The sequence below is a fragment of the Mirounga leonina genome, unplaced genomic scaffold, assembly GCF_011800145.1.
Source record: "Mirounga leonina isolate KUSES-001 unplaced genomic scaffold, KU_Mleo_1.0 Mir_150, whole genome shotgun sequence".
Taxonomy (NCBI): domain Eukaryota; kingdom Metazoa; phylum Chordata; class Mammalia; order Carnivora; family Phocidae; genus Mirounga; species Mirounga leonina.
Window position 1 is genome coordinate 15734715 of NW_023270374.1, and position 12192 is coordinate 15746906.

The 12192-nt window shown below is 40.5% G+C and overlaps 1 protein-coding gene across 8 annotated transcripts in view; it reads right to left on the reverse strand.

Moving 5' to 3' along the window:
• Positions 1-5301: 5301 nt before the first annotated feature.
• The window catches only part of PLCB4 (phospholipase C beta 4), a 410588-nt gene continuing 403697 nt past the window's right edge, over positions 5302-12192 (reverse strand). For 6 of the 8 annotated variants that reach the window (XM_035005852.1, XM_035005848.1, XM_035005850.1 and 3 more), the window contains 2 exons: positions 11979-12065; positions 6856-8962 (listed from right to left, as the gene is read on the reverse strand). In XM_035005852.1, the coding sequence (XP_034861743.1) occupies positions 8828-8962; positions 11979-12065 (222 nt within the window). In that variant the 3' untranslated portion in view covers positions 6856-8827. Of the gene's footprint in view, positions 6836-6855; positions 8963-11978; positions 12066-12192 lie in introns of those variants that run through there. The other 2 variants (XM_035005853.1, XM_035005855.1) reach the window with 2 other exon arrangements.

Genomic DNA, 12192 nt, shown 5'->3' on the forward strand with positions numbered 1-12192 from the left:
GATTGTTTTCTTAATTTCTCTTTCTGCTGCTTCATTATTGGGGTGTGCACATTGATTTTGTATTCTACAACCTTACTAAATTTATTTATCATTTCTAGTAGTTTTTTGGTGGAGTCTTTGGGGTTTTCTGCATATGGTATCATGTTATCTGCAAATAGTGACAGTTTTACTTATTCCTTGCCAATTTGGATGATTTTCATTTTTCTTTCTTATCTGACTGCTGTGGCTAGGACTTCCAGGACTACGTTGAATAAAAATGGTGAGAATGGACCTCTTGTCTTATTCCTGATTTTAGGGGGAAAGCTCCCAGGTTTTCACCATTGAGAATTATGCTAGCTGTGGGTTTTTTCATATATGGCTTTTACTGTGTTGAGATATTTCCCTCCAAACCTATTTTGTTGATGGTTTTTATCATGAGTGGATGATGTACTTTGTTAAATGCTTTTGGTGCATCTATTGAAATGATAATATGCTTTTTACCCTTTCTCTTATTGCTGTGATATATCATGTTGATTGATTTGTGAATATTGAGTGACCCTTGCATCACAGGAATAAATTTCACTTGATGATGAATGATTTTTTTAATGTATTGTTGGATTTGGTTTGCTAATATTTTGTTGAGGATTTTTGCATCTACGTTCATCAGAGATGTTGGCCTGTATTTCTTATTTCTCTCTCTCTTTTTTGGTGGTGTCTTTATCTGGTTTGGTATCAGGGTAATGCTGGCCTCATAGAATGCACTTGGAAGCTTCTTCTCCTCCTTCTCCTCCCCTTCCTCCCCCTCCTCCTCTTCCTCCTTTTCTTGTATGTAATCTTTTCTTTTCTCTTGTTGCTTTTGAAATTCTCTTTATCCCTAATTTTGGCCATTTTAATTACTCTGTGTCTTGGTGTGGACCTGCTTGGATTGATTTTGTTGGGGACTTTCTGTGCCTCCTGGATCTGGATTTCTGTTTCCTTCCCCAGATTAGTGAAGTTTTCAGGTGTTATTTCTTCAAATAAATTTTCTGCCCCCTTTTCTCTCTCTTCTTGTGGAATTCTTATAATACAAATGTTATTACACTTGATGCTGTCACTGAGTACAGTATTTTTTCTCTTTCTCCTGTACAACTTTAATTGCATTCCATTACTCTGTCCTCAAGTTGGTAATCTGTTCTCTATCCTCTAATCTACTATCCATTCCCTCTAGTGAATTTTTAATTTCAGTTATTAAGTTCTTCATCTCGGATTGATTTTTTTTTTAAAGATTTTATTTATTTGACAGAGAGAGACACAGCAAGAGAGGGAACACAAGCAGGGGGAGTGGGAGAGGGAGAAGCAGGCTTCCCGCAGACCAGGGAGCCCGATGTGGGACTCGATCCCAGGACCCTGGGATCATGACCTGAGCTGAAGGCAGTCGCTTAACCAACTGAGCCACCCAGGCGCCCTCTCGGATTGATTCTTCTTTTATGTTTCCTTTCTCTTTGTTGGGAGTCTCACTGAGGTCCTCCACTGTTTTTTTCAAGTCCCATGAGTATCTTTATGACCACTGCTTTAAATTATCTACCAACCATATTACTTATCTCTGTTTTGTTTAGTTCTTTTGGTGTGACTTTACTCTGTGTCCTCAATTTGTCCAGCTCTCTGTCTCTTTCTATGTGTCAGGAAAGTCAATTATGTCTCTTGCTTTTGAGAGTGGTGGCCTGATGAAGAAGAGGTTCCATGGTGCCCTGCAGTGCAATGTCCTGTTTACCAGAACCTAGCACTTTGGGTGTGTCTCTTATGGGTGTTGTGTGTACCCTACTGTTGTGGCTGAGCCACCTTTGCCTTCAGTCTGGTTATTTGCAGTGGCTCTCATTGCCTGTTTTGGGCAGGGTTTATTCCCTGTGTTGTTAGTGGGCCCATCTGGGGCTGCCTTGGACTTGAATTGAGTCCGACCAGGCATTTGCCAGAGCTATGGTAGATCTGAACTGCTGGGCACTTTCTTTGTGTTGTCCCCTGAGAAGCTTTTGTTGGCAGGTGGGGCCTCCAGTCAGACCAGATGCCTGACCCCAGTCCCTTGCTGGTATGTGTGGTTATCCTCCCCTCTCCTGGCACAAGAGTCACTTCAGAGTGGTGCTGGCCCCTATTGGATGTGTTTGCACACTGCTGTGCTTGTGGCACCACTTTGGATGGGCTCTGGCCAAGGGTGTATGGGAGGGGGTGGGTCTGCAAGAGAATGTGGGGTGGGGTGCATGATGTTAGCAAGTTTTTTTCAGGGTCTCCTGTGGGCGGAGATCTGGGACAAAAGCCTGGCTGGAGGGGGCCTGTCTGCAGGAGATGATGAGGGTGAATCTCACTGTTAGCAAGCTAGATAGTGTTGGTACTGCGCTGATTCCTGCAGGTGGCCTTGTGTTTATGCAGGGGGTGGGGGAAAGTGGGGGAGGGAAATGGTGCCTGACAGCTCCTTTTATCCTAGATAAGTCTCCTATAGATTCCTGCTCCTTAGGCACATGCTCTGAGATTAGTAAGCAAATCTCCTTCTCTTATACTCTGTTTTTCAAATTGCTGCTTCTATGCTGTATCTCAGCCAGGCTATTTGCTGTGCTGTCTCTTTAATGGTGGGAATTCAGTTTCCTCTCACCCTCCAGGGTCTCCCAAAGCAGAGCCCTCTGATTTTTAAAGTTCCAGGTGTTAAGCCCCACTGATTATAAGAACTCATGACATTAGGCCCCTCTGATTTTAAAAGTTAAATGTTATGGGGATTTGTCTTCTCTTGAGGGCTCCCATGCCTGGGTAATAGGGTCTGCCTCTCTACACCTGTGGTATCCCTCCCTCTCATGGACTGTCCCATGGGGGTCTATTTAGCTCCCGACTGCACTTCTGCTCTTCCCACCCTCTTTGATGGGGACTCTTCTCTGCATTTAGCTGTGAATAGTCTCTTCTGCCAATCTTTGGGCCATTTTCTGGGTTATTTACACTAATGTGGGTGTTATTTAGTTGTATCTATGGGATGAGGTAAGCTTAGGATCTTTCTACTCTACCGTCTTCCCTGGAAATCCAATTTCTTTTTTTTGAATTGCTTTTGAAGGAAGCTCACTACTAAATTACAGTCCCACTTGCAGAAGTGTTCTTTGCTTTAGGTTTTCTGATATAATATTTCTCTTGTATCCTGTCTTTAATACTTGCCTTCCTCCCCCACCTCCCATCAACCCTCAAGTCTTGGGATTTGATTAGCTTGTACAATATTTTTGAAATACTATTTCATGGATTCCAAGAAACATATATTTTCACATTTTAACATCTCTGGAATTGAGGTGTCTTAAAATCACAGGGTGATGTGTCCTTGTTTAATTGGCAGCCTGTTTTCATTCTTTGTGGTATATAAAATGATGGTGATGTTATAATCAATGGTGTCTTAGATCTGATGAACTATGATACTTCCCAATGGGTTCCCCAATTTTGGCAACCTTCCCCCCCCCAATGAAACTTTTTATCCTCTCAAAAGGGAAGAATAATCTGCTTAGGAAGGAGGAATACAGTCTTGTATGGACATTCCAGTCAGGCAGGAATAGACAGTTCCCTAACCTTTCTGGGCTGAGGAGAAAGAGAAAGAATTGAGACTCAAGCGTTCTGACTCCCAGGTTGAACAGAAAGTGCTGCTGGGTGGGAGAAGCAAGATGTAGTATAAACCCAGATAGGCCTGGGACCTGATATAAAACAGGCTTGCTTTTTGCTTCTTGGGGCATTGCTCTAACAAACTGCAAGCCTCCTGGAGAAACCTCATGATGTTGGAACATGGCGCTAGTAGCTGACAAATGGGCAAAGGAGGTACTTAAATGAATGGACTGGAGTTAGCACTTCTAGCTCTCTCACAGCCCACAAAGATCCAGAAGTTCCTGCATCTCCCAGAAGAATGCTAACATAAACTGAGTCCAGGGTGAACACTTGACTGAGCAAAGACCTTGAGCCACTGGGATGGAAGGACCCAATTTGCAGGGCTGTAGCTCAGGGCAGTTAGGACTGTCCGGCAGTGGGGAGACCAGATACTCCTCCCCACTGCCATCTGGAGAAAGAAGCAAGGAGACCTGAATGGGGCTGGGACTCTAAGGGGGGATTTGACTTTGAAGTAACTGAAAATGCCTCGGAAATAACATTTTTTTTAAGCTGGAAAAGACTGAATTATTTTAATTGGCAAGCTTTTGTTTCCTTCATGAGCAAGAATGCAGAATTTGAGTGCAATCTGAACTTATAATTGAAAGTAAAACATCATTTTGTTGAACATCTGAGCTGTGTGTACATTTTAATCCTACTACAGTGGAATCTTTTGGAGGGGGTAGGATATCTTAAATACTGGAAGTAGTCTGGGTTAAAGAAAAAACTGGCTCTGGATGTAGTATTGGAAAATAGAAATATTTATGGTGGTATAAAAGGATGAAAGGGCAGAGAAGATAAGATCAGAACAATGGGAAAACTGGGAGTACCTCTCAGAAGCAAAGGAAGAAGGAGGCAATTGACGAATTCAGTGAAGTGCCACAGAATGTTGAGCTGAGCTCTTGTTAGAAGTCCTTTGATTTGTTGAGCCATTTGGAATTCTTGAGAATGGGCCATCCCAATGTGGTACTATTTAAGAAAAAGGTTTTTTTAAAGATTTTATTTTTAGAGAGTGAGTGACTTGAGTTGGGGGAAGGGCCGAGGGAGAGAGAGACTCTCAAGCAGACCCAAGACTGAGCGTGGAGCCCAAAGTAGGGCTCGATCTTCTGACCCTGAGATCATGACCTGAGCAAAAACCAAGAGTGAGATGCTTGACTGATTGAGCCGCGTGGGCACCCCAATGTGGTGCTATTTTAATAGCCATAGTTTTTGGGCACCTGGGTGGCTCAGTCATTAAGCGTCTGCCTTCGGCTCAGGTCATGATCCCAGGGTCTTGGGATGGAGTCCCACATCAGGCTCCCTGCTCAGCAGGAAGCCTGCTTCTCCCTCTCCCACTCCCTCTACTTGTGTTCCCTCTTCGTGTCTCTTTCAGTCAAATAAATAAAATCTTAAAAAAAAAAATAGCCATAGTTTTCCATGGGATGTTAGTGCTGAAAGATACATAGTCTAACCCCGTTGTCTTACAGATAAGCAAATAGGGAACTAGAGAAATTTCACAGAAACCAGTTCAAATGATAAATATGAGGAGAAAAAAATATATTACCTTTGGGAGTCAACCAGAATCAGCCGGTTTTGTGTCATTTTGGGGGAAAATGTATTGGGGCATGAAGAAGCCTCCTCTGGAAATAATGAGATCATTTATGAAGAAGGCAAAAAGTCTGCTAGAACGCATACACACGGACAGGTGTTAAATGTGTTTTAATTTTTTATTAGAGAAGTTGGAAGTTTAATTTCAATATTGATGGTAACATAATTTTCTCTGCTTTGTTCAGAGGAACACACAGAATCAATTTGTACAAGCATATACAATTCAGTTGGTGTTTTGTGTCCTAAAATCAGTCATCTGATTAGCTCTAGACTACCGTTTCCATGCGCTCTTTGCAGCTTTGGCGGCATGGCTCGGTTCCCCGCAGAATACTTTTTCATGCACTGTCTGCAACACAACTACAGCGGGCTTAAAGACCATGCAGATAAACACTGTAGCAAATTGTTTTGATATTGAACAGACGTAAAAAGGTTATTTCCTGATATGAAATTCTGAAAATCTGCATAAATATTTTTGTGTAAAATTAAATTAGTTATGTATTTTTTTTGAAACTAGAACTTGAAGTATCAAGAATGCCCACATAATTCATATACACATATATATAGACTTTTTCATTATGCTTAAAAGTCTTGATAGTCAAATTATATTCTGTGCCATACATTTAGCCAGTGTTTATTTGGCATTAGATTAACTGTATGTGTACGGATTAGTCTTAATGGGTGCTTGTGTATCATGCAAACATAGTTCTAGTATTCCTGTTGACTAATCTTGTCATGTGGCAATACTTAGATGATTTTGCTCTATAACAGTGTGAATTAGGAGTATAAATACTTTATACATGGTCACATTTACAAACGTTTGCCAATAACCACTTCACAATCTTTATGGTGTAATAGTGTATTAGAATGTCTGGAATCGGCAGAAGCAATTCCTATAAAGCAGTATCAGATGTAAACTGTCTTACGTGTGCCTAATAAAGTTCTCCCTTGAGCACTGATGAGTTTTGGCACAGGTACACTGTTCTAATTTTTTTTTTTTTTACTCTAATAATTTCCACAACTTTTACAGGAAATTAGCTTCTTATGGCATGGCAGACACATGGCACTTACTGATGAGGTAACTTAGATGTAGAAAAATCCTGCAGTTATTTGTCTAGCAGATTGCCACTTCTGCTGATGAATTTGTAGACAGAGTTTTGTTATTTTTCCTAGTGCATGCACTTGCTATTGAATCACTAATGCACTCTTTTTGCTGTAGCTCAAACATGTCCTAAATGCATCACAGAGCGGAGTTGTTTACACCAAGTTCATTCACTTGTGATGGTATTTTATAGCAAACATGTTTAAGTTGTAATATCAAGGTTAAACTCTGCCTCACTGGGATAGTAATTTTGGTGGATTCGGAGCTACTTTTGGTTGGCCAAAGAAACCCAATACTCAAAATGTTACACAGACATATGTAAGTCGCTGTGGGTTCAGGTGTAACATCTTGTCTGTACATAAAGGAAACCCAAAAGGCAACAGCCGTCTTGCGTGACATCTGGGTTGGGAAGGTTGGGGGTGATCTCTTGATGCTGGGAGGTTTTGCTGCCTCAGTTTGCGTTTTGGAGATTCACACTACTGTTGCTGGTCTGCGGTCCATCTCGGCTTCCAACTTCCCCATCTGCTGCATCTCCTTCGCCTGCAACATTAGAAACGAGGCCTTACAATGTTGAAATCCTCTCCTAAAGGCATGTAGCCACCGCAGACTCTCTCCGCGCATAAATCTGATGCTGTCACTCTATCCTTGCTCTGCAAAGTGAGGTCCAGGGACCATCAGCATCAGCACTGCCTGGGACCTTGTGAGAAATGCACAATCTTGGACTCTACCCCAGACCTATGGGATCAGAATGTGCATTTTCACAAGATCCCAAAGACATTTTTTATGCACATTAAAGGCTGTGAAGGACTAGTTCTACAGCGTGCCAGGAAAACCATTTGAAAAGAGGCTAAGCCAGTCGCTCAATATTTAGACTATGTCACGTCAAACCATTTGGTTTCTACAGATGGACATTTTGCTTTGACGGTAATTGGAACTTTTAGCCAAAGTGTTGCTTAGGTACAATATTTTCCCCCCAATAGCGTGAAGTTTAATTAATTCCCTAAGAATCTGACTGATGGAGAAGTTTAGGTAGGAGCGCATCACGTTGGTTTAGCTGGAGCACCTTGCAAATAGAACATTACAGGAATATGTAAGGTTCCTAGAATCCTATTGTCCAAAAATTCTCCCTACCAGCTCTCACTTTTTTTTATAGGCTTCATGAAATTGAGTTCACCATGGCTTAAGACTGTCACTAAGACAACCAGGTGGTTTGGGAGGTAGAAAGGAATCTGAGGGCGAGGAAGATTCTGGTGACACATCAACTTGCTTATTTCAACATTTACTTTCCAACTGGTTTCTGGATGCTTGGGCCCAACCCAATGCATGTATCTTTTGAAGGAAAAATAAAGCATCCCTTTCCTCTTTTTGTGACCTACCACTTTGAAATAAAGGCCATTTAAGAATGGAAATGTGGACATATAAAGATAATACTGAGAGGAGGATTCTGAAGTGCTCTAATATTACTCCTCGTGTCTGCTTAGGTATTCCAACTCAATGGAAGGTCAGTAGGGGGGTTGGGTCAAATCCGAAGATCATCCTACAAGCATCTAGATGTCCCCAAAACTAGTTTGACCCGTGGACATACAGTAATTCTCTTATTTTTATATTATGGCTTTAAATTCCCTTTTGGCGAAGATGGGTGTAATAATAACTAAGAATTTTATCTTTCTGCTCAAATATGGGATGGATGGTTCCCTCTACCTGGATAGTTTTCGATGCCTGAAATATACTAATACTCTGAGAGAGAAATGAGAAATGGAGGAAAAATATACAAACATGAAACTATGACACAAACAGTATTTATAAGAGATGACAGTGAAACAGTATCAGCGCCAGAAATTAAATACTTTTATGTTCCATAAATAGCAATAAAAGATGCCCTATGCTTCTCCCCACTTAGCATTTAAAGACCATATTGAACATATGCTATTAGAGCGAGGTTCTCAGATGAGCAGGGTGACCATTCATTGCCATTTGCCGGGGACAGTTCCAGTTTATGCCCGTAGTCCTGGCGAGTATGAACATCATCCCCTTTCGCTCTCAAAATGATTCTGGTTCAGATAATAAATTATATGGTCACCTTACTTACGAGAGGTGATTAGTGTCCTTGGCAGACCAGATCTAGCAGAAAGCATGACAGGAGTCACTGTATATTGACACTGTATAATGTTTCTGCACGCAGACCATAAGTCTGTCATTGAAAAGCACCAGTGAACTTTTAGTAGGGTGCTTTAACAATGAATTGCAGTCCTATCAATGCTTGTGAAAGAGCTGACTTTGTGACCCAGTCTTAGCTGCGGTCAGTCCAAATGACAGTCATATATCACTGTTCTTGATGCCTGGGTATATCTTCATTAGCATGACCTGAGTTTTCCAGGTCTGCTGTAGGAACTGTTGGTTAAGACTCATAATAGTAATTCAGAAATAATTCTCTAAAGATTTTGGGCATTTCTGTTTGAATATTACCTCAGAAATCCAAGCATAAAATAATCAAGATTTCAAATCCAAACCCTTGAGATAGATACTAATTAGTTATGACCAGATGTGAATCATAAATGGAGAGTGCACCAAGCATACTAACAGAGCTGAGAAGGAAAGCAATGTCTTGCTTATCAGAGTTTTGGGCCTACCTTGTGTTTGGGACACTGCATGGCAGGATTTCAATAGCTGTTTGTACAAAAATAGTAATGTCAAAATTGAGTCATACATATAAAACAAAGAAAATAAATGAATACTGAATAAATGAATACTTGAAAAATGAATGCAAAACCATATAGAGAAAAGCAAAAAGCTAAGAATAAAACATGTATATGCCCACCAGTGACAAACCTCCCCCCCCCCCCCCCCCCCCCCGGTGGTTCTCACAAAAAAAAAAAAAAAAAAAAAAAAAAAACAAGCAACCAATGCCTAGGAGTCCAGACTGTGTTCTCCTGCAGGGATGAGTAGGGAACCCTCCCTTTAGCAAGTACCCTCACTTCTCTTTATTAAATGATAGGATTGATGGACAAAAATAAACTTTTAAAGCTTGGGTATGATAGTAATGGAGCTGTTAATGTTGAAATGGTACATGTCAGGACAGATGGCATACTTGTGGCTGGGAGGTCTATGGGAAAATTTAGTAGAAAACCGATCCCCAACCTTTGGAGTTTTAAAGGAAGCATTGGATGACCAAGTAGGCAAGGCCAGTAGGTGGCTTAAAAAAAGAGCACATGAGGTTAGGATCCAGAATCGGAGCCAAATTATATTAAAACTTGAGTGGTTTCTGCTAGTTCCCCTCAATGCTGGTCTAGCTAATTAAGTAGATCTTTGGGGGAATGGGGTGAGTTTTTGGGAGTAGGGTCACAAGGAAGCAGTAAGAAGCCTTAAAGAGATATTATGGATGAATGTTAAAATTATCTTGGCTTAGAAACAGAGAATAGTCTTTGGGTTTAACGAGGGTTTGGGAAACATACAAATTTAGGATTGTTTGGAAATAGGAAACTTTTCTGCCAATGAAATGTTTAATTTGTTATGAAGGGAGCTCTCCTTCCTGATTCCAGACCTTGCCTATGATGAGGGAAGAAATGGAGTCACTGTATCTTTTGCATCTAAGCCTGCTTCCGTGTTGTAACACACAGATAACTAACAGCTCTCTGACCTTTAAGTTCCAAACAAAACAAAACCATACCAGAAAGATCTGGGACTGAATTTGTTATTGAACAGCCCATGTTTTTGTAAAGCAGGGCTTAACACAGAAATTCAAGTCCAAATTCTACCTCTGCTGGAAGCATCAATATGATATTGTGAGTTTCTATTCATTGAATCTCATTAAATCTTCATCAAATCTCAAGCCTCCTCATGATCTGTGCTTTCCTAAGCTTCTGTAACTTGAAGTATCAGCTGTGGGTGGTAGACGTTGCTTATGACATATTGAAATGCATTACATGAATTTTTGGAACAAAAAGCCACTATCCTCCCAAATATGCTCAACCAGTCCAGTTATCACTAATCCAATATATTTTAATGCAAGAATTCTGGTGTGGTTTGAATTCTCCATGTGTTAGGATAAAAGCTCAAAGTGATTTTTTTATTATGTACTTGGACTCTGAAATAAAAAAGGGTAGGTAAGTGTATTCTCTAGCCCTGATATTCACCACTATTGTAGTAATGAGTAATTTTTAGCACATTTACATTCTTTAGCCAAACCTGTTGCTAAGCAACACAGTAATTTCTAAGTAGTTTCTTAATTTAGTTAACTGAAACATAACTGTGCCTTACCTTCATTGTGCCTTCTTCTGAGAGGCATCCTTACCCCACCCAGCCCTGAATCACTGAAGTGGATCCTAATGTTTTGGAGACGGTGGCTTTACCTTTATTCCTACTCCCATTTTGCCCATAGGAACACTTTCTGGGAAGTGCTTTAAGAGCAAAAACATAAGCTAGGTATCCCGTACCAGAACGTGATGTATCTATGAGATGGTCAAATGAATTGGACCCACAGGACAATAAACATTTATTGTCCCCCTTGAGGATCTGTGGACCATTCATGAATAGAAGCATTTAGCTGAAAAGGAAATGTGAAACATAACTCAGAAGTATGCTGATGAATAAAACTTTGGTCTATTGAAAAGTAACAAATCTGAAACCAGAAGTTGGATTTGTTACCCAGCTGCAATACAAAAAAGAAGATTTTATGGTTTTGTTTTACTTTCTCAAAGATACATTTTAGTGTAATTCCAACTGAAGTGTTTTTCAACAGAAGCCATTTACTCTGAGAAATATACTTTCAATAGGATTGCTTTATAGATGGGGGAAATAGGAAAGAACAATGTAGTACAAGTACCTACTTCATCAAACCCTCTTCACAGTTTCTGGATGGAAGTAGATTATCTAGATATAAAAACTTCTAAACCAGCTATACCTAAAAACTGAAATTTGAGACACACTGAAATTTAACCTGCTCTGCAGGGTCATTTTGCCTTATAAGTTAGGGGTATGGCCATCAGTTGAAATAACTGGATGGCCAATGGATTGTGTAGCCCATTTGGGAAAGAGCCCACCTGTACTGTCCTTCAGGTAAACATACAGAGATCTTGCTGTTGCTATCTAACAGCTGATGGCTAACTCAAGGGGTGGATTTTGGATAACTATTGGTGCTGACTTCTTAGTGTTTTGTCTTGCTGGGAAAAAACACCAAGAGCATGGTATCCACTCATGTTCAATGGTTTGTAGAGTTTTGGCAGCTCCCTTCTGTGGGTCTGGCTTGGAAGCCCGGAGATGGGTTTTGTAATTTCACTTTTAGACTGAGGTTGAAAAGAGGTGGTTTCTCTCTTTTGCTTTTAAACATAGCAAATGTTTAAAGTTGCTCGCCCCTAGGTTGCAAATTCTAAAGCTCTAAATAAAAATGGAGAAACAATTTGTAACCTTCGTTTTCTCTTCTCAGGGACACCGTTCTTAGAATCATCACCATCTATTCAAATGATGTCTTTGGGTCCCCCTCCCCCTGCCCCATGGCTACATTCCTCTCCCACTTCCAAAAAGAATTCTTTCTGTCTTGTTTGATGAAATGGGGAAAATACAGTAAAAGGAATCATATTTTTACTAGCCACCTTTCCACACCACTACTTGAGCTATCACTGCAGGCAGGTCATCTGCCTCCCAAAGCAGGCTGGCTATGTCTTTTCAAGCCTTTTAGGCAAGATACCTGCTCATTCTGTTTCTCTAGGAACTCTAGGTGTTCAAGCTGGACTTTTTTCAATTGATCCATTTCTTTGGACTGCTTCATTGCGAGCTGTAAAAAAGAAAAATTCTGATAAACTTTGGGTTGTAATCTGAAAACTTATGGATAAGGTATGACTGTTAAGTTTACAATTTAACCGAGGGAGACATTTGTAAAAAAAAAAAAAAAAAAATCATGA